Here is a 22,085-nt window from a genome sequence, read left to right as displayed (position 1 = left end):
AGGCAGAGAAACTGCCCAATAATCTTATAAAAACCTCTGGAAGAGTATGACATTGTGAATGGATTAATGGTATTTATTTACCAAAAAAATTAAACATATACAGCCTTATTCTACATAATTAAAAAACTAATCTTTATTTCATGATGGAATAACCTTTGGATGGTAATATATTTTCCTCAAAAAGCATTTTATTTAAAAAAATCAATTTAAATCAAAAAAATCCGATTTAAATCAAAAAAATCTGATTTTTTTTTTAAAAAGTCATTGATTTTTATCGTTTTGATCATGGGGATGTTTTATTTGCTTTTGTTTGCATGTTGCTCTTTTGGTTGACTTTTCTTTTTACTAGATTATTTTTTCAGTTATTTAGGAGTCTAGTGATCCACTTCAGAAAACTCAGTTTTGCAGCAATTCTTCTCAGCTCCAAGGAGCTTATAATTGTGTGTGTGTGTGTGTGTGTGTGTGTGTGTGTGTGTGTGTGTGTGTGTGTTTGTCTGTCTCTTTCTGTCTCTCTCTCCCTCTGTCTCTCTTTATCTTCTGGTGGTGGGGGAGGTGAAAAATGGGCCATTTTTGCCCATTTTTTATTGCCTCCTGGGGCGTCTGTGCATTTTGCACCTCCCCCACCTCCAGCAGCATTCTGCAAGCCAAAAACAGGCAAAAACAGCCCATTTTTTGGCCAAAAATGGGCCATTTTGCCCATTTGTTTGCTTCCTTGGGTGTCTGTCTGTTTTTCACCTCCCCCACCTCCAGCAGCATTCTGCAGGCAAAAATTGTTGGCCTTACCTTTCAGTTCCAGCCTGTAGGGCTCATGAAGATAAGTCTGCGCTCGTTTGAAGGGTAGGCGGGGTGATGTGGGCGGGAGAGCCTCGTCCTGCGCGGGCCAGATTAATGGCCACATGCAGCCCACAGGCCGTAGTTTAAGGACCCATGATACTTAGAGTAATTCACCATGCTATGATAAACAAAGATATTATAGAAACTATACAAATTGTAATTCTTAATCTCCTATAATAATCTGCAGATACAGTTCATCCCAAAGGATATTAGACTTACTGAATAGCCAGAAATAAACCATTTTGCTGTATAACATAAACAATCTTGGCTAATTACTTCACACAATTGTTAAGGATTGTCAAAGATAAGTCATGTCAAAATGTATGAACTAATATTCAGTATGAAATGCCACTACAGCTTTAACATTTGATACTGTCTGATGGAAGAAACTAGTGGTTGAAGAACCAAATTGAAAATTAAATGAAAAAAGAAACATCCTAACTGGGTCCCACAATGTAATTTAAATAGTTAACAAATGAATCCATTGGTAATAACTGTAGCCTTAGGATAAAAATATCAAAATAAAACAAAAAATGGAATCCATATATTTTTAACATACTTAAAACACATTTCATAAATTCATTCAGGACTATAACATCTTTTTAGTTTAACAACATTAGTAGATCAGGTTCATCCACAGCTATCCTGTTTCCCCCAAAATAAGACATCCCCTGAAAATAAACCCAATCGGGGTTTTGAGCTAAGCGCTTATTTCAGGGTTCAAAAAAAATATAAGACAGGGTCTTATTTTCAGGGAAACATGGTATATCCATAATATCAACCACCCGACAAATGATATAAAATGCTTGTCTATTTTTTAAAATCCATATTGAAATAGGTGTATTACAGATGTTTTATAATCTAGCTAATGTTGCTGTTAATATTTTAGCATCCACATTAAGGAGAGATGTTGGTCTGTAGCTAGAATATCTTGCATAGTCTTTCTTAATCTTTGGAATACTGTGATATAAGCCTCATGATACAATGAAATGCAGAGAGATTAAATGATTACAGGTAGACCTTGTTTAGCAACCACAATCGGGACTGTCATCTCCACTCATTAACTGAAGTGATCACCAAGCAAAACTGACTAAGTGTATGATCTTACTTCAGCTTTCCGTTGTTTTTATAGACTCTGCAAATATCATAAAAATGAGGGTTGATCATAAAGTTATTTTTTCATTATCATCATAACTGTGAATGGTTGTTAAACAAGGTAGTTTCTAAACGAGGACTGTTTCTAGACATCCAACACTGTATGAGCCAACAGTTCTATATTACTCAATAGGAAAGGCATCTGGTGTGGGGGAATTTGCCCAGTTTCATAGTATGAAAGTCCATTGGCTATATTTGATGTCATTATCTTCAGTTACAATTACTACATAGCTTATTTATAGCAAATCAAATTTTCAGAATATTCATTCAAGACTCACAACTTGGTTAAATAAATACTGTTTTGAACAATTCTAATATAAGATTTTCCTTCTCTGCCTTAAACTCTGTAGATCTTCATGTAATCCTCTGTGTTTGCTGATTTATTTTGTTTTGACATCAGTACAGAATCAATCAATATTTATTACAGTCATTAGTACGTGTATTTTGTAGACTCACAAGAAAAAGTTTATACAGATAAATAAGGAGAACCTGTGAGAAATTATCAAGTGTTCTATCACTTGGTGACTTGACAGTGTGAGATTGTTAATGAGTATTAGGATAATGAGTATCCTAAAATAATGTTCCTTCAAAGAAGGGTTGACTTTTATAGACTGTTAGAATTGTTTTGCTCAATTTATAGGCAAAAGAAAACATTCATATAACATGTAGAGGAAGGTGCAGGCTGCTCAATTGCTTATCCCACTTTAATTTTGTGCAGCATGGGTCAAATTGAAATGAGTATCAAAAATATGCAAGTCAGCAGTGGTCTGTTTTCAGACCTCGGTGCTATAGAATGCAAATGATTAGTCAATTGTTTAAAAAAGTATTTCATAAGGTAGGTATATAAATAAATATGTGAAGTCCAAACTTTCCACTGTGATTCACCAAACTGCATGTTTTGAATTCATACTTGTCTGCCCTATTCCTGGAATATATATTATTCAGCATTAGTTGGAAAAATGAGGAAACCAACTATAAAAAAAGCTGAATTGGAAAAAGTGAGCTAAAATGTCTCATGAAGCAGCAAACTAAAATATTACAAAGAATTACTTAGCCTAGTTTTTTTTCAAAATTCCCTTGTCGTTAACAAAAAAGGATGTTCTCTCGAAGAAATGGTATACAAAGGAACCACTTATATAATTGCTATAAAAAAATACCGGTAATCTAATGAGCTCCAAATCTCTGGGCTGCTTTCTATCCTAATTTTTAGTTAATGTGCAGGAATGAATACCATTCTGAAGTGATTAGGATATGAGGAAAGCAAATAATTATAATACCGTATGAAACAATGTATTATTCTGTACAGTTGCATATATGAATGTACATGTTTAAATCCTCCAAAATACTATTTTTGCTCATTAATTGATTAGCTAAATCTTTAAACATATTGACCTTGATTAACATGGTTACTAATTTGAGATGTTATAATCTGTTTATCTTGAGCTGAATATTTTTGTTCCTGTGTGGTCTAGTATTGCCTCTTTCTATAGTAAAGCTGCGCAGTGCTTTAAATCCAAAAAATGTTCTTTAGAGCAGGGGTCTCCAACCTTGGCAACTTTAAGTCTTGTGGACTTCAACCCCGAGAATTCCTCAGCCAGCAAATCTGTCTGAGGAATTCTGGGAGTTGAAGTCCACAAGTCTTAAAGTTGCCAAGGTTGGAGACCCATGCTTTAGAACAGTGGTTCTCAACCTTCCTAATGCCGCGACCCTTTAATACAGTTCCTCATGTTGTGACCCCCAACCAGGGGTGGGTTCTAAATTTTTTTACTACCGGTTCTGTGGGCGTGGCTTATTTTGTGGGCGTGGCTTGGAGGTCATGTGACTGGGTGGGCGTGGCTAGCTAGTCATGTGACCGGGTGGCCATGGCTATGTGTATAGGGACTACTCAGAGGGCTGAAAAAAGTGATTTCTGACAGGTCCTCGCACTTTTGACTGGTCCTCACACTTATGACCATCCTCACATTTATGCCCATGCAGCATTCTTAACAACCATGTCACTCATTTCACAACTGCTTCTCTTCACCATGGTGACAAGATAGGGCAAAAACGTAAAATGTGAGGACAGTTGTAAGTTCGAGGACTGGCCAAAAGTGCGAGGACCAGTCAAAAATAACTTTTTCAGCCCTCTGAGTAGTCCATATGCATAAAAGGATACAGCAATAGAGAGGGATGAAGGAAGGGAAAGGAAATTAGAGTAGGAGTGAGGGTAAGAGAGGGAGGAAGAGAGGAGGAGAAAGAGAAAGGAAGAGGAAGTAGGGAGGAGAAGAAGAGGGGAAGGAAGAGAAAGTAAGGAAAGAAAAGAGAGAGGTGGTAGGTTTGAGGAGAAAGATTGCTGTACAATAAAAAACATGAAAGGGAAGAAAGCCAATGCCAAACAAATATAAAGATATTAAGATAAAGAATGAATTGTTAAACTTTAAAGAATAAAAAAGAACAAATATGAATAAATAACAATAATTAGAAACACACATACAAACATACAATGTATTTTCTTTGAACAGAGTATTTGGCCGGTTCACAAATTTAAACAGTGTTTAGTCATTTCAATTAAATTTACAATTTCTATATTTCCTTTTTGCCATATTTATTCCTCATCTATTTTTGTAAAAAACCAATATTACCCTTCATCCTCATCTCTAATCTTAATAAAATTCAGTTTTTCCCTTCTATTCTATATTATACCCCTTCCCATTGTCATCTATTTTTATATCCATCCTCACATTGGTTAATTATGTAATATTACAGTTGTTTAATACAAGTTCAACATTTTAATATAAATCAATTAGTTATATAACTACCTTTTTTGTATATTAATTAATATGAACATGAATATTCCAATTATTTCCATGCAATCCAATTTCTTACAAATCAATTAATTATATTTACCAATAATAATAAACCAAATAATTTTCCCCATATATTCCTCCAAATCACAACTTAACCATTTCTGCTTTCAACACAATATACAATTAATAGTATCTCAATTATTACAATTCCCTAGTTAAATAGAGCTTTTTTTCTTTTGTGTTTTAAAATCTTGAACTCTCCTCTTTTTCCCTAAATTTCCCATTGTTTGCACCTACCTTTTTTGGTGAGGAAAAAGAAATCTGCCTGCCTAATTTTCCAACGTTGCAGCAACAGCAAAGCAGTTTCAGTTTCATTTTTCAGCATAGCTAGGGGAAAAAAATCTGCTCCAGCAAGCAGCAAGCCCTGAGTAAAACAGCTGAGAGCAAATCAGCTGAGGGTCGGGAGCCAATCTAATCCAGGGCTAATTAGCCTATGCTGAAGCTCCGCGGGCCAATAAAATTACAAAAAAACACCGAACCATTTGTTAAATTGCTGGCTCGCCCGCCCCTCGCCCACCACTATTTATTGGCAATAAATAGTGGTGCGGAGGGGCGGGGCGAGCCAGCAATTTAACAAAGCCCCACGGCAAGAATTTAAACAGTTTTTTTTCCTCTAGCCATCAGTGGGACTCAGGAGGCAGCAATAGATTGGGAGTGGGCGGGGTAAGCGAATGGCCGGCAATCCAACAGAGCAGAGAGTAAGGGTGAGTGAAGGCATGGGGGGGGGCGAGAGAGGGCTTTGGCGACCCCTGTGAAATGGCCGTTCGACCCCCAAAGGGGTCGCGACCCCCAGGTTGAGAACCGCTGCTTTAGAGCATGTAGAGCACAAATGTAATACTTGACTATCACCAACAGATACTATAAGTATGCTTCTCCAGATTCTGAAGTACCTTTTCCTCATTATTTCTGAAATACTGTACGGATCTTTTAGGAGTCTGAATAATAGATATTTTTAAGACAAAATTAATTAGAATTCACTATAATTTTACTTGTGCTTTGGGCTGGGTGGGTTTTTATTTACTTATACATCCTGACAGTTACTATAAAGCATTTTTATTGTTTTTCACTTAATTTTCCTTGAATAACATATATAAATTTCTTAAGATGTTTACTTGAGAAAAAGAAATTAACACTATCTCAATAGCCAAGCTAATAATTTCATTAAAATCTATGATACAGACATCCAGACTAGCCCATCCCTATTTCCTGATATCTTTTCTTTAATCCTCCCCTCTCCCCCAATAGAATTTAGCAAGTCTATTTTGTAGATTTAGTAAGATGCATTTGCTCTTTTGTGTGTGTGTGTGTGTGTGTGTGTGTGTGTGTGTGTGTGAACATCTCAAAAACGTCTTGAAACCTTTAGCAGATTTCCAGTAAATTACTGATAACTCTTTTCTGGTTTGATAGTTATATATCTCCTTTAAGCATTGAAGCATCAACCTGCTTCATTTGAAAGCCCAGTACATCTTCTGCAACCTTCTCATTACTTGTCACATTTATATACACATTCAGATTAATTTTAAATTTATACAGAATATCTTGTTCTTCATTTATTACATCCTAACCTAAACTGTCCATCTATCCATCATTTTCTGACAATTTCAAAGACCTTCTGTCATAAATTTTTTATAGTTTTCCATCAAGCAACTCATTGCTAGAATATTTCCTTCCAGTTTTTTTATCCTCTAGTTCAGATATGGGTAACTATGGCCCTTTTATGACTTTTGTGGACTTAAATTCCCAGAATTCCTGAGTTAACATGGCTGGCTCAGGAATTCTGGGAGTTGAAGTCCACAAGTCATAAAAGGGGCATAGTTGCCCACCCCCGCTCTAGTTCCATCTAGTATCCAACAGATAAAGACCCATTATCTTGTTTTGACTAATGAAAGGCAAACAATACGACATTCTCACAGAAAAAAAATCTTCCAAAGATTTAAAATTATAATTTCAAGACCATCTGAACCCTTAATCCATTATTCAGGTTTCTGAAATCCATATTCTAAGCACCCTTTTGCTGTTTATTACAGAAAGTAATATTTTTTCAAAAACTTTTAAAACCGTATTTAAAAATTGTTTCTCTAAGGAAAAGGTAACCTAGCAAATGCAGTATAACTTGCTATTCTGAAAGATCTTAATTTTTCTAAACGATCTGAAAAAAATCACAAATCCACAGTATTAAGGCTTGGTTGAGTTTAATGTCCCTAAAAAAACTGGCATTTATGCCTGAGCAAAGATGGTTCCACTCTCATTTTCTCAACTCTCAATCATTCAACCCATAAGATAATGTAAAACAGGAATTCTTGCAGTTTACCCTTGAGGAGAAACTGTACAGGATCTTATGGGTTCCCTGAAGATCTCCTCTTACTCCAGAGAGATAGATATTGATGGCTTGGATTCTGCATAAAGCTGTCTTCTCCATCATAAATCTGTCCCATTACTAAAACATGTAGTTTGCCATAGCTTTCAGCTAGAAGTCCAAACCATCCCATTTTCAAAGAGCCTGAAAATATGGCTGTTCAGAAAAGCATCTGTGATATTTGAAAATACATGAAGGCCTTTCTGTTTATATTTTTTTTATTTTTATATATTTTATATATTAATTATACGTTATTACTTGAAAAATACTCGAATATATAAGTGAAATAAATAAATAAATAACATTGCCTTGTTTATATCTGCATTAAATATTACTCCAGCAGCAGTGTAAGTAGCAATACATCCTTTTACATTTAAATAATCAAAAATCATAAAAAGGCCATAAAAAGGATAGATTCAAGCCATAGATTAATGGAGGGACTGGCTCTTTTTTAAGATAAGGGTGCAAGAGTCTAGAGTTTCTTTTACAACCATATAAAGAAAGTATATAAATGTTCCCAAATGTTGAAAAAATCAATTTCATTGAGAAAGCCCTGAAAATGGAAATTATTATATCATTCCTAGCCTATCAGCCCCCTGCCTTTCTCATACGAAACATTTTAGGCAAATTATTTGCTTGAAGAAATATCCGGGTTACGATTCAGCAAAATGTCGCCATCTCAATGCCTTCATTAGTGACCAGGATTGTGAAATGCTAACCAGAAAAGAAGGGGCTTGATGGCTGGCACAATTATGCAATTGTTAGATTAACATATTTAATGTGTTATTGCATTTCTTGTTCTTTAGAATTCAACATAGCTAGGCTTCCGTAGGAAAAATAGAGACAGATGCTATTTAGAAAATTGCTTCAAAAATAAGGAACAAAAAGCAAGAGGTAAATAGTAATATTGTCCCAGTGAGATAAACAGCAAATAAAAGCAAGAGAAATATAATCAATATAGTGAATCTAAAACACTATATGTATAATCAGAGTAAATAGTTGATAATCATAGCCCTTAAACATGCGTCTAACCAAGTGCAAAAAACTATTTGTTGTACAATGCTTTGTGCAGTCGATTGTGTCAGCTTATCTAACTTTGTATATTACAGTAACTCATGGTTACAAATTTCTAAAACAGATTTTTACCAGTTACTTGTACACAGAGTGTCTATCTTCCTATTTGATTATAGTAAGAAGGGGCTGGTGGTGATTATCTTCTTTTGTTTCTTTGCCCATGCAGATCTTGACAGAACTTAAATACTTCAAAGGAGGATTACATTTTAAGGCCATCTTCCCCATTTTAGGCACTCTTCAAAACTATGAATTTGTATTCCAAAATTTTTAGCAATGACGCTTTGATAAAGCAATTCAGTGAGACTTCAGATATCTGTTTACAGTAACGGTCATAATGGCTATATATTAATTCTAGTACTAGAACTAGTGTGACTTCTTGTATCATTGCTGGGACAGAGAAGTTGTAGTCACATCCTGCTTGTGGTTGTTTCTATTAACATATAGCAGTATGATGCTAGTGGTGGGTTGCTACCGGTTCGCCCCAGATCAGGTGAACCGGTAGCAGCGGCGGTGGGAGACTCCACCCACCCACCTGGACGCTTCTGCATAGAAGCGTCGCACGCATGCACAACCACGCGCGGGCCCACGAGTAAACCGATGGGATTTGAAACCCACTACTGAGTCTGTGCTGTCATTACCGGCTTATGTATTATTTTATGCATTGAAAAGTCTATAATCAAGCTTGATCCTTGTGCAACTTTTTACATGACTCATATTTCCCTCCTAAATTATCTGAAACCTGGAAAAAATATGCCATGCGATTTAAACAATCTTGCCTAGAAATCACTTGGGTAAGAAACCTCACACGATCTTATACAAGGATGTCCTAACATACTACAAGATTTTGGCATTTTTGTTCAAATCTTCATGAGAATTTATTATTTTTGTGAAATTTTAGCACTTTAAAAACCTATATTTTTGTTATTGGCTCTAATTTAATTATAGGGAGCTCTAAACACCATTGTGAGTGAAATATTACTATCTGCACAACGTTGATTATTAGTACCATGACTTTGGGATTGTCAAGCTTCAGTTCATAGATCAATTTTTATTTAACATCCCCCCCATCCCAAAAGAAAAAGGGGAGGACGGGAGACTGAACTGTTGTTGGACCTAGCTATCTATTGCTTCAATAAAATGGTATCTCCAGATGAATAAGATTTAATAATAATGCATGGACTACATTTTCAATTGAGAAGCAGCAGGCAGAAAAAGATATTTTCCATTGTTTTCTCTATAAACCTTGCTTATTCCAAATTTTGGACATTTCTGCATTTCAGGATTTTTAAAAAACAGCCTTGTTTTGTCAAGTGGAGAAAATTTAAATGCAGTCTACCTTACATACCTGTCATTCTGTTTTAAAAGTTGTACAAATAGTCTTCAGGCCTTTTCTCTTTCTTCTCTTCAATTTCCATATCTGACCCCCCCAGAGGACTGTTGAGAAACTATTATTTTAAATATCTCACAGTGCCATGGAAATATAATACCCGAAGCCCTCTATTAAGTTTAGATTCCCAGCTGTCACTGCTACTGCTGCTAACTGGCACAGCTCATGGACACTGGAGGGGGCTCAACAAATGGCTTACTGAGGTTCCCTACAATTTTATAAGCAGTGGTGGAAAATTTCTGCCTTTTAGGATCAATCATCAACAGTAAAAAAACAACCAATCATGAACAACCAATCAAGAAATACACTACAAACTAGCACTTGGAACAGCAGCCATGAAAGCCTTGAAAAAGATATTCAAATGTATAATTTATCTGTACAAATAACAGAATTGTGTAAGCCATGGTATTCCCTGTGACAGTGGGTATTACACTCTTATGGAAGTGAAAGTTAGACTTTGAAGAAGCAAGATAGGAAGAATATTAACACTTTTGATCTTTGGTGTTGGAGAAGGATCCATAGAATACCATATTCTCCCTTGTGCTGCTTAGAGAGTCCATTGGATGGATTATCCTCATGTGATTGGCAGAGACTGAGTTGAAATTTGGTTAAACACACCACCTCTTCCTGTCTAGCTCCAGTTTATTAATTCAGTCCAGTTTATTAACTCAGCCTTTAGAGACAAATTTTCTCTAGCTCCAGTGACCAAGCTCAAATTATCCTACATTATGCAAGGGTCTAGCTCCCTGAAGAAGGTTCTAATGCTGGGAAAGTTTGAAGGAAAGAGAAGAAGAGGATGACCAACAGTGGTGAAGAGACTCAGTTAGGTGTGCCTTTGGAAGACCTGAAGGACCCAGTTAGGGACAGAACATAATGGAGGAATGATCACACTGTCAATGTGATCCCAAAGAGTCTACAACATCTTCATAGCACATGATCAATCAATATTATTTGCAGCAGTAGATAAAAATAAGACTCCTTGTCATGTTCAATTCCTGGTAATATGTTGACTCGGCACAAAATGGATGTGATTTTCTGTGGCCTTTTTCTGGTCCTCCCACCAGTAGATAAAATGTCTTAATTTTTTCAAAAACTTAAGCTTTTAGTTTTAGGGGGGGAAATAGCATTACATTTTTTGGATTCTGTGTTGTTCAGTTATGATGAGATTAGCTGATTATGATAACAGATCATATGAATGATAATCTGTTGCAATCTGCATATCTTCATTTCATAAAGGTGTTTTTTGTCTCATAAATGTTGATGCAAATTATTATGCTTTTTTATTTCATTTGAAATTGAACCAGACTACCTCGATCACATAGCATAATATACAATGTTATTTACATATGCCTGGCAAGAACTACTTAGGTGGTTTTGTACATAAACTGTTTTGCTACAGTATTTTCAAACTGTATAGCACTGTGAAAAAATATTTGCCTTGCGTTAAAGATGTATCTATCCTTTTTATCTTCTTATGAGTTTCATGTGTCTCATTTACACTAACTAAAACTTGTACCTAGCAAACTACTGTGGCTGTGAACCTTCTCCCTTTTCTTGTAGCAATTAATTGATTTTCTGTTCTTATGTGTTAATAGTATATGTTCAAATGCATTTTAATCACTGTTTTTGAAAGACTAACATGCTAATAAATATAATCTTTGATTTTGTCTGTTCCCTTCTATTTTTCTGGGAAAGTTCAGTATATTTTCAGTATATTTTAATCTTTGATTCACATGCTACTTTGAACATTTGTTAAATTTGTGACATTTGGAAAAGAAAATATAAACTAAATAATATTTGAAAAAGAAAAGAAAACTTTTAAAAAGTATTTTTAATTTAGCTACATTTAGCTATTTGTATACTACCCCAAATTTTGAAACCTTGGATCTTATCAATCAAATGTCTTACATTTACACATTGAAAAAAAGTTATAAAATATATATTTTAAAATGATATAACTAATTTGGTTATCAATTTTGGTTATCAATGATACTGATCATAGTAATAACATCTCACTAATCAGATATTGTAGGAAGGAGACCCATATTAGTTTATAATAGCCAAAACTCAAAAGGAATCCGGTGGCAATGTTTCCAACTAATATACTTTATTAAAAATGAGCTTTCGTAAGCTGCAGCTCACCAGCTAAAATCATCTTTTGCCCAATTCACAGCTACTATTAAATATCTTTCTTCATAAAAGTAAAGAAATTCATGCAGCAAGTCATTTATGATTAGATGATTTATAGTCATATTGAACATGAAGATTGAATATTCTTTCCATTTTATTTAAGATATCTAATTTTAAGCAAGGAAAAATGAGCACTAAGCTGCTATTTCAATTCCTTTCTTTCAGTTCCTAAGATACATTCACTTCTAATTAGATCCAGAAGTGATTTTTTTAAAAATCGCTGCATAATGCAATGTCTGAAACGTGTTTCCATTTTTTGAATTTACATTGTACACATATACTGTGTAATGATAATAAGCATAATTCATGGCATATAATGGAATAATATTCTTCTTCAGTCTCTTATAGTGACTAATAAGCAGACTAATCAAAACCAAAGGCAGTCTTTTCTTCAAGGGTGTGCACAAATCCCTGCCAGAACCTTTTGTTCCCTGATTTCTGAATGGGATGCAGAACTAGATTTTAAATTTTAGCAAATGTGAAACAAATAGAATAGTTGTGATTGTAAATTTCTAGAACTGAATCAAAACCAACTGGCACATAGGTTAGGCATAACCCAATTTTTATTTACAATTATTTAGATAGTGGAAGTCTAATGGTGGAAAAATCTTTTGTTAAACATTGAAATAGAAGACAAGCAGGTTAAAAGATTGTATATAAAATGGGCAAAAAATATTTCAGATACAATACAGAGTTGCTCCAATGGAATATAGTACATGAAGAAAGGGTTGAAATTTATATTGAATTATAATTTTAAAGGTAATTTTTATAAAATGATATATTGTCGGTAAATGACACCGAATAAAATGTCAAAAATATATCAGGGAATTAATTTCAAATATTTATTGAAAATGTACTCCGATCTGAGGAGGAACTGAGATGATTATTTCTATCTTGACACAAAGCTAGAAAATATTGGGACCAAATATGTATTTTGATGCAGAAGATTTTTAAAAGTTAATATACAATTGAAATCAGGGGCCTTTCTTTTGGGCTTAATGGACATACAAATGGAAACATCTTACGGAACTTTGTTTTTATATATTATATAACAACAGCAAGACATTTATATGCTCAAAGATGGAAGGATTTACAAATACTTACAATGGATGAATGAATGGTGAAGCTGGTAGAATTGGAAAAGATGGTGAAATTGAAAGCTTGATGAAAGAAAAGACTTTAACAAATTTTATTTCTACTTGAAAACCATTTTTGAAATTTTTGCCAGAAACTGAAAGGAATGAAAAGTTGATTAGAATTATGTGGGATTATGGAAACAATATAGATGAATATCAGTGTTTGAATAAGAGTTGCATCTATCGTGGTTCCCCGAAAATAAGACCCTGTCTTATATTTTTTTTCAACCCTGAAATAAGCGCTTGGCCTTATTGCCATGCGCTCAAAAGACCAATTGGGCTTATTATCAGGGAATGCGTTATTTTAGGGAAAATGGTATTTTTTTAAACTTACATCTTTTTTTAGTTTGTTTATCTTTTAACTTTGTATTTTTTAATCAAATATATATACCGTAGATAGGAAAACATTTAAAAGAAAAGTGTTCATTTGGTAGCAAAAAATATACAAACATTTTTCTTGTTCTTCATTGTTGTAATTGTTGATTATATACACAACATATTTTTATTTAATTATTCATGTTAATTAAATATTTATGTACATATGAGATGTAAACAATTTAGAATTAATAGTTTTTATATATTTTAGGGGATATGAATTTCTCAGAACTTTGCAAATTTACATGAGATCACAACTTGCTTTTCAGCTTAGCTCAAACAAAAAACAAACAATTGTTTCTTTCAAAGTACAGGTTTAAACAAAAATATTTAGATTATAAGCCTTTTAGGACAACCCAGAGCCTGGGAAAAAAACAAAACAGGGAATCTTGTATTTCTGTTTTTCCCCCCCTTTAGAAAACCAGAAAAAGGAATCCAGTACCTGATCGACAGAGGTTTTGTGCCAGATACGCCTGTTGGAGTTGCCCATTTCCTTTTACAGAGAAAAGGTCTTAGCAGACAAATGATCGGAGAGTTCCTGGGAAATCGACAAAAGCAATTTAACAGGGATGTTTTAGAGTAAGTAACTTATATGAAACTCTTGTTACCCATTTAAGCATGTGCTACATAAAAAAAAAAAAAAAAGCTGATGCTCTGAGTGTCTTGTGTTTCAGCCAAAAGTAATTGTTCTTCTTTTATTTTTAAATCTCCGAGAATCACTTAATCAGTGAGATTAGCAGTTTATAAATATATATAAATTTTATTAATAAAATAAATAAAACAAAATCAAGGTGAAGAAATTGTTCCATTTACTATCGCATCCATGCATGCCTCTCAGCAGGACTAATGCAGATACAGGTATAGAAAGGGTTTATTTTTTTTGCTGTTTTGCTGTTTATGATTATTCTTACAAATTTTATTAGTTTATTGAAATAAATTCAAAGAAAAATGAAAGTAACGGGAAAGTAGAAGAGGAAAAAGAGAAGAGGAAGAAGTGTAAGATAAAATGAGAAAGAAAGAAAAAACATTGACGCCAACTCTTTTTAGTGCCGTAGAAAACTTCAACTTTTTATTTTCACATAGTAATATATACTAGTCATTTCTATAACAACAAACTGATCTAATCAGCAAAACCCAAATCAAAGTTTCATTTTTTTCTGTCTCAAGCACAAAATACAGATGTGGTTTCCAATTAAAAACAAAGTTAGTTGTATTCTTTAATTAAAGCATCTCTGCTAACCCCATCAGCCTTTGCAGCCAAATTTATGATTGTTTAAAATAGATAGGCACAGGTTCATCCAGTTGCAAATGGTGTGTTTGTGGTTTTTGAAGCAAAATTCTTTTCTTTTTTTAAAAAAAGTGACAGGCTTTGATTATATCAGTCAACAGTGCTTTATATAATGATTGGAGCTAACCCATCATATTTGCTGCCAGTCTCAAAATGCTAACACCATGAACCAGACAGTGCTCCCTCCTGTTGATCAGTGGGAAAGGGCAAAGAACATTCAATCAGTGCCCTGTTCCAAGGTGCTCCTATTCTGTAACATTAATGTGTGCACACGCAGACAATTCTGCCATACATCCCCTCCACCTTTTCAATAAATATATTCATTAAATATATTCATTTATCCAGGTTGTTAAAAAAACTGAGTGGTGTCTTTAAGAAAAGATTAATTGGCTGCAAAGCAATTCTTCTGGCACTAAGGAGTGTCTCAGAAGCAGCAAAAATTAAATTATATCATGCCAGCCCTTTTGCAACCAGATGTTTTTCCAGGAGCTGCAATCTGTTAACGGAAATGGAATAGGAGAAGCTGCATTCTAAACAATGACTGTAGATAAGCACCAGATTTTAAGACACTTAAAACCTATTGTTGGGAATAGATAATACTGGTTCCTTAAGTCTAGAAATTGATATAAAGTAAGAATTCCCATCAGTGGAAAAACAGACCTCCTACAAGTTTTGTGGAATTATAGTGATTCAAACAAAAGAACCAGCTTTGCCTTAGTTTCAAATACATTAACACAGAGCCAGAAATAGATTAACTTCACAAAAACAGACAAGTCTATTAGGACTGCAAGAATATGCCAAATACTTAATGAAGCATCACTGTGGAAAATAAAAAGTTCATTTGATGTTGAAGGGATATGAGCAGGCAATATGTCCTCTCTTATAGTTTTGTGTGTAGCTACTGAGCCTCTTCATTGTCATTTGAAATCTTAGAAGCATACAGTATAGTAACTTTTCTCCATGAGATGATTTTCTGGGCTATGAAGCTAAGAATAGTCAAATCTAATTGATTCACTGATAAGAGACAACTAATAAACACCATGGCAGGGTAAACTGGAAAATCTAACACCATTCCTGAAACTGACAGTGATGAACTCACTTGCATACTTTTGCCAAGAAAGTTGCATGGAGGTGTCTCTAGTCATCTGAGCTTAATTAAGTATACTTTAGCTTCTTATGCAGTAATTGGGAAATGTAATTTATATTATATGTGAGTCCCTTGTGAGCTCCTCCTGGACTGATATTGCCTATTTGTTTCATATTCATCTGAATACTGAAGCAAACTGTACTTAAAAATATCTTACCTGATCTTCAATCTTTCCTGAAAAAAACCTACATTTCTGTTCAGTTCATTTCCAAAGCTCTATATTTGTAACAGTGTCCCTGTAGTTTCCAATGCTGCTGGAGAAACTTATTTAAAATTATCAGATGAAATATTTTGTATAGGAATTGGACTACATAAAAATACTGATATCTTTTTTGCTGCATTAAAAATTAGGAAAGTTATTTCTTATGCCACTTTTTATTTGCTCCAGTTATTCAACTTTTTATGGATTAAACATTGATTACTACTTTATTCTTCTTTTAAGCCACGCAGTAGAGATTGAGCTATTTAAAGCAGCACTGGAAAAGAGCAAAATATTATATTAAATATGCCATCACAATCTGCACTTAAATCAATCACTATTAATTAGCTTATATTTTAGTATGTTACTTTGTGCTGTGGACTTTATATAGGGCAAGAAAGCAGAAGTCATTCACATGTGATGGCAGTCCTTCATATAAATGTCAGAACTTTTTTAAAAAACAAAATTAATTAGATATTAAATGCTACTCAAAATGCTAAGTTTATGATAGCTACATCATAGCTTAGTTTTCATTTAACTATCTATTTATTTTATGCATTACTACCATAGCTAATTAGGTTGTAGGGGAAATTTTCCAATGACTAAAGTGCAAAATAGTAAATCAGAAATAGATTAGAAACTAATTTGACACTCAGGCATTCCATTAACTGTTTAATGGCTGACCCAAATCATGCTAAGTATATAATCAAGTTAAATGCAATCCAGACAGTGTCTTTAATGACATTTTATGAATGGAGAAGCAAGTTTTCACCCTTCATTCAAAAACTGGTTCCCATTAGCCTGATCTTGGTTGTGGGTTCATACAAATTATAGCATTTTAGGAAAATCCCATGTCAAAAGAAAGAACCAGGAGAGATCTTAGAAACCAACAATATTTTGAATAAGGGTAAACTTCATTTGTCAGGAAAAAATTGGGCCTCATGAATGCAGGCTGTACAACCCAAATTCTGATTTAAACTCAAACCCTGCAGGAACAATGGTATCCTCATACAGAGAATCAAAAGACTTAATGCATATTCAAAACTGCAGGATTTACAAGAAAAGATTACCTGAGGGGTATTGATCTACTCAGTAGTCACTACCATATTGGTCCTGAATAGTCTTGCATTCTAAACTACATTAGATACGTTCCAGTTTTATTCTAAGTGAATCTTTTTATATTAGGATTTCTGTCTGAGACAAAGCCAATCAAAATATATCAAAAATATTCATATTTTACATATTCGTTTGGATGAGTTGATAATTTAAATTTTGACCAGATTTGGAATTTGACTCATCCCTTTTAGACTAGAGCTTTTATTACTTATGTAACTATTGTCAACTCTGAAGCAAACCTGGCTGAAGCCATCTTTTGCTGCCTCATAGGTGCCACAAACCATGAGAGGGTTTGATAACTATGTCTGCTCTGCTAAGTCCAATGGCTGAGACAGGGCAATACAGTCCCTACAAGAATCACTGGGAATTGGGTGGCATACAAGTTTTAAACATTGTTATTATTATTACATACATTTTTGTTTAAATTTAGAACAAAAAACTAATAACACATTTTAGATACCAGTCAATCCAGAGGAATACCAGTGACATCAGCTCATGTCAGAGAAGTCTCTGAATTCGTTGCTGATATTTTGTGTGACAAACCTGTCATCAACATCATAACTGAATCTCTCACTATTATTTAGTCTCTCTTTGCCAATCCCCATCCTGACATTATAGGAGATTATAGGAGAAAAAGTAGAAAGCATATCTAGCAAGATTTGCTAGTCTGCATTTTATTATAATAAATAATTCCTGTGTGTCCAATCACATTTGGCCAATAAATAAGGCCTATTCTATTCTGTTCTGTTCTACTTTAGACGAGTTAAATTTACAAAAAGAAAATTGGTTGTGGGAAACCAAAATAAATTAATGCTTTATTTGTTTCAGCTGTGTTGTGGATGAGATGGACTTCTCAGCTATGGAACTGGATGAAGCTCTCAGGAAATTTCAAGCTCATATCCGTGTCCAAGGAGAAGCTCAGAAAGTAGAACGACTCATTGAAGCTTTTAGGTATGACATAGTAAACTATAGCAGTTGACTGAAAATTTATAAGTCTCAGGAACAGTGTGGTTGAATATAGCTATTTTTTTTTAAATTGCATAAGCGATTGTTCAGATAATCTGTTAAAATTTTTAAAAATGTATACATGTCCTAAAGGTGCTTTTTCAAGGGGCAGCTTGACTTTCTGGTTTTTCTTTGAAGACATTTCACTTCATATCCAAGAAGCTTCTTCAGCTTAAGAAGCTTCAAGAAGCTGAAGAAGCTTCTTCGATGAGAAGCGACATGTCTTCAAAGAAAACCAGAAAATCCAGTTGCCTCTTGAAAAAGCATCTTTTGGGACAACCATAACATGGATGCCTGAGAATCTCCATAGCCATTATGTATATATGTTGTAATTCCTGGTAGCTTAATTTAGTTATTCTTTTGTCATTTATTTTAAACTGAAGCAACAGAATGGTACTATTTCAGTTTAAACCTTTAAAAAGAAGTTAAATATATAGTCTCAAATTAAAATGCATTGACTTATACAGTTACTGTGATAAGCAAAGACATTGCTCATTAAAACCTATTCAAATGTTCTTTATACTGGTGGAAATGTGGCAAGAAATCTAAAAGTCATCCAGTGTTCCTAAAATAAAGGTATATACCCTTAGGCATTGATTTATAGTTGTTAAATCAATGGCATCATTAAGCAGAGAAAGCAAAATGCTTCTATGACCACTAAAACCAGGTGGCGATTCTGTGGCTATGGTATATAATAGGAATCTGTGTAATTACTGCTGCGTTATATGAATAGTTACACTTTTTTGATGACTCACTCTGTAAGCTTGCTCTGAAGCAAGGATATTTTACAAGCAACATGGAATACTTTTTATGAATTCTGCTATTCAGTTCACCCAAATCAGTATTATATATCCAGTTGATATCAGACTGATTATATATCAGTCATATTATACCTATAGTTTGCAATAGTTTTCAAATCACTTAGTATAAAGCACATAAGTTTAAATTTCAGTTGTGTTGGTGAAGTGTGCAAATTTAGGAAATTAATTGCATAAAATTATATAGTTGTCCTTTTGATAAACCAATGGTCTTTTACCTAATATATTACATTTGAGACATTTAATAAAGTATTCTGCAGTATAGACTTTTGTTATTAGATAAGAGAATAGAATAAAGGAGTAAATACTGTTTTATTTTACATTTTATATTGTCAAATGAATAATGATAAGAATATAATTTCTGTATGAATGTTTATTTTTCTAATCAACCTAATCTTGAATCTCACCTAGTATTTTTCTAAAATATCTTTTTAGCCAGAGATACTGCATCTGCAATCCAGGAGTTGTAAGGCAGTTCAGAAATCCTGACACCATCTTCATTCTTGCCTTTGCGATAATATTATTAAACACAGATATGTATAGTCCAAATGTAAAACCAGAACGTAAAATGAAGCTCGAAGATTTTGTCAAAAATCTAAGAGGTAGGTATAACATGAAGATTTGTCATTATCTAGAGACCTGGCTGGGTATATTATATTGCCAACTGTACTACAACTGTTCAACAAAAGTAACCCCATGGCAGCAAATAAATTTAATAATAATAAAATGTTGAGAGTTTAGCCATTCTATTTCAGAAGCTTTGGAGAAACTAGTCTACCTTACCTGCTCCCTATGGAGGAACTAGTCCACCTTTCCTGCTTTTGTTTTTCTGGCAACAGGCCAAGGAACGATATTTATAGATTTCATCATTTCAGATTCTGCACCATGCTTGGGTTCCTTCTAGGTCTCAACCCAAGATAGTAATAATTGTCTATCCAATGATTTGCAAATGGTTTGAGTGCTCTTTTGACATTATAATGTAGCTTGAAAATCAATGTGAAGAACAAAGTGTACCTATTTGTGTGTGTCTGTGTATATATGTGTGCATATAGATAGAGGTATATATTCATCAATAAATAAGTTCTTCTGTTTGGACTACAAAGGGAGATGTTAAAAATGCTTGCCTTTATTTAAATCAGGAAATGACAGTGAATAGTCTATGGATACCAGTTTGCCTTTGGATATCTCGCTTGGTACTATCCAGATTCATTAATATAGCTGACATAATTTTTTTATTTTTTAAATAATTGTTATTGAAATTTTAGTAATAGTAATTGTACTAGTAAATAGTAACCATAAAAATAATAATAAAATACTATATAAACTAAACTCAAAAAAGATGAAATAATAAAGAAAGAGAAAGTAGAATGTGGAAGAAAAGAGGGAAAAAGGAAAAAAGAAAGAGAAAAATATAAGGAAAAACAGAGCAATATTTAAAGAAGTGGTTTTCAATCTTCAACACAAACAAACTTAGTAATTCCTCACCCCTCCCCTATAAGGTGACAGTCAAGTTTTTTTTCTTTCTGTAACTCATCCCTTATCAATACACAAATGATAAATCATTAACTTTTCAGTCCTGGTGCTAGAAAAAATTCTGTAAAAAGTTCCCAGATTTCTATAGAAACATGTCTTAGTTTAATCTTGGTCAAACAAACCAATTGTATATTCCTTCCTTTTAATTTTAGCAATCTACACGAAATCTAGGATTTAATCTGTCTTCACTTTTTTTTATCCATTTTTCCCAGGCTTCTTCGAGGCTTTATCAAACTTCTTTTGTAAATCCAGTAAGGTATCATTATTCAGGTCATTCCCTTAGTTTATCATTTGTATTTCCATTGTATTTCCCTTTTAACTGTCATCTCTATTTTATAATCCACAACTGTTTTATTTTCCTATATTTCAACAATATGGGGTGTTTCAGCTCTTTATTTTGTAGATATTCTAAGATATTCTCTTTCACAATAGTCATTTCCTCTTTTGGACATACATAAAAATAAACTTCAGTACTGACATTGTAGTTGCTAGTTTTCTGGCTCCATTCTTTGAATATCTCCTGAAGTATTTAAAATGTCACATCATTTTCTATCATTTTGTCCCAATATTGACCAAAGGCAAAAGGCAAGCCTGTCTTAATCCAAACATTATTATCTTTTTATAAATAACTCAAAGTGGCAAATATACATAATGCTACTTCTTTTTCTGATTTTCCCTACAACAATCCTGAGAGGAGAGTTGGCTGACAGAGAGTGACTGGCCCAAAGTTATCCAGTTGGCTTTCAAAGCTAAGGCAGAAATAGAACTCACAATTTCCTGGCACCTTAACCACTAGACCAGATTGCCTTTTTTTTTTCTTTTTATGCTTGGAATCTTTAGTCCCCTTTAGTGTCCCCTTTCTGAAATCATAAAATCTTGGATTTCTGTTATGACTTAAAGTACACTAAACAATTTAGTTCCCACAAAGGTGCTCTTTATTTATATAATTATATCTAACATCCTATAGAAAAAAATCTAATATTACAAATTTGTCTGTACCCTTAATTCATTTATAACTTTATTGGATTAAAGTCTTATTTAGCTTTTTGATATTTATTTCACTTTCTTTAAACTCATAGGTTTATAGCTAAGTTTTCTTTTATTCTGGAATGAAGGCAAATTTACCATGTGACTTCGCAAGCTTGTCATTTTGAAGATCTCTATTAGCTTAAAGGTAAAGGGATGTGGTGGCTCAGTGGTTAAGATGCTGAGCTTGTCGATCGAAAGGTTGGCAGTTCAGTGGTTTGAATCCCTAGTGCTGCGTAACGGGGTGAGCGCCCATTACTTGTCCCAGCTTCTGCCAACCTAGCAGTTTGAAAGCACGTAAAAAATGCAAGTAGAAAAATAGGGACCACCTTTGGTGGGAAGGTAACAGCATTCTGTGCATCTTTGGCATTTAGTCATGCCGGCCACATGACCACGGAGACGTCTTCGGACAGCGCTGGCTCTTCGGCTTTGAAACAGAGATGAGCACCGCACCATAGAGTTGGGAACAATTAGCACATATGTGCGAGGGGAACCTTTACCTTTATTAGCCTTAAGATGGTTAATTAGTTCAAAATTATTAGAAATTGTGATTAGCAAGCCAAGCATCCTGCAGTCTCCTTTTGAGGAATAGCTGTCAGG

At 33.9% G+C, this 22,085-nt stretch overlaps 1 protein-coding gene across 17 annotated transcripts in view; it reads left to right on the top strand.

The window, feature by feature from the left end:
• Nucleotides 1–22,085, top strand: part of IQSEC1 (IQ motif and Sec7 domain ArfGEF 1) — a 298,864-nt gene that overhangs the window by 250,725 nt on the left and 26,054 nt on the right. For all 17 annotated transcript variants that reach the window (XM_060688352.2, XM_060688354.2, XM_034437795.2 and 14 more), the window contains 3 exons: nucleotides 13,771–13,932; nucleotides 17,932–18,054; nucleotides 19,362–19,528. In XM_060688352.2, coding sequence (XP_060544335.1) covers nucleotides 13,771–13,932; nucleotides 17,932–18,054; nucleotides 19,362–19,528 — 452 coding nt within the window. The remainder of the gene's footprint in view (nucleotides 1–13,770; nucleotides 13,933–17,931; nucleotides 18,055–19,361; nucleotides 19,529–22,085) is intronic.

The sequence above is a fragment of the Pantherophis guttatus genome, chromosome 2 (genome assembly GCF_059756535.1).
Source record: "Pantherophis guttatus breed Tessera chromosome 2, ASM5975653v1, whole genome shotgun sequence".
NCBI lineage: Eukaryota > Metazoa > Chordata > Lepidosauria > Squamata > Colubridae > Pantherophis > Pantherophis guttatus.
Note: the sequence above shows the minus strand (reverse complement) of the source record. Positions and strands in the feature narration are given on the sequence as shown.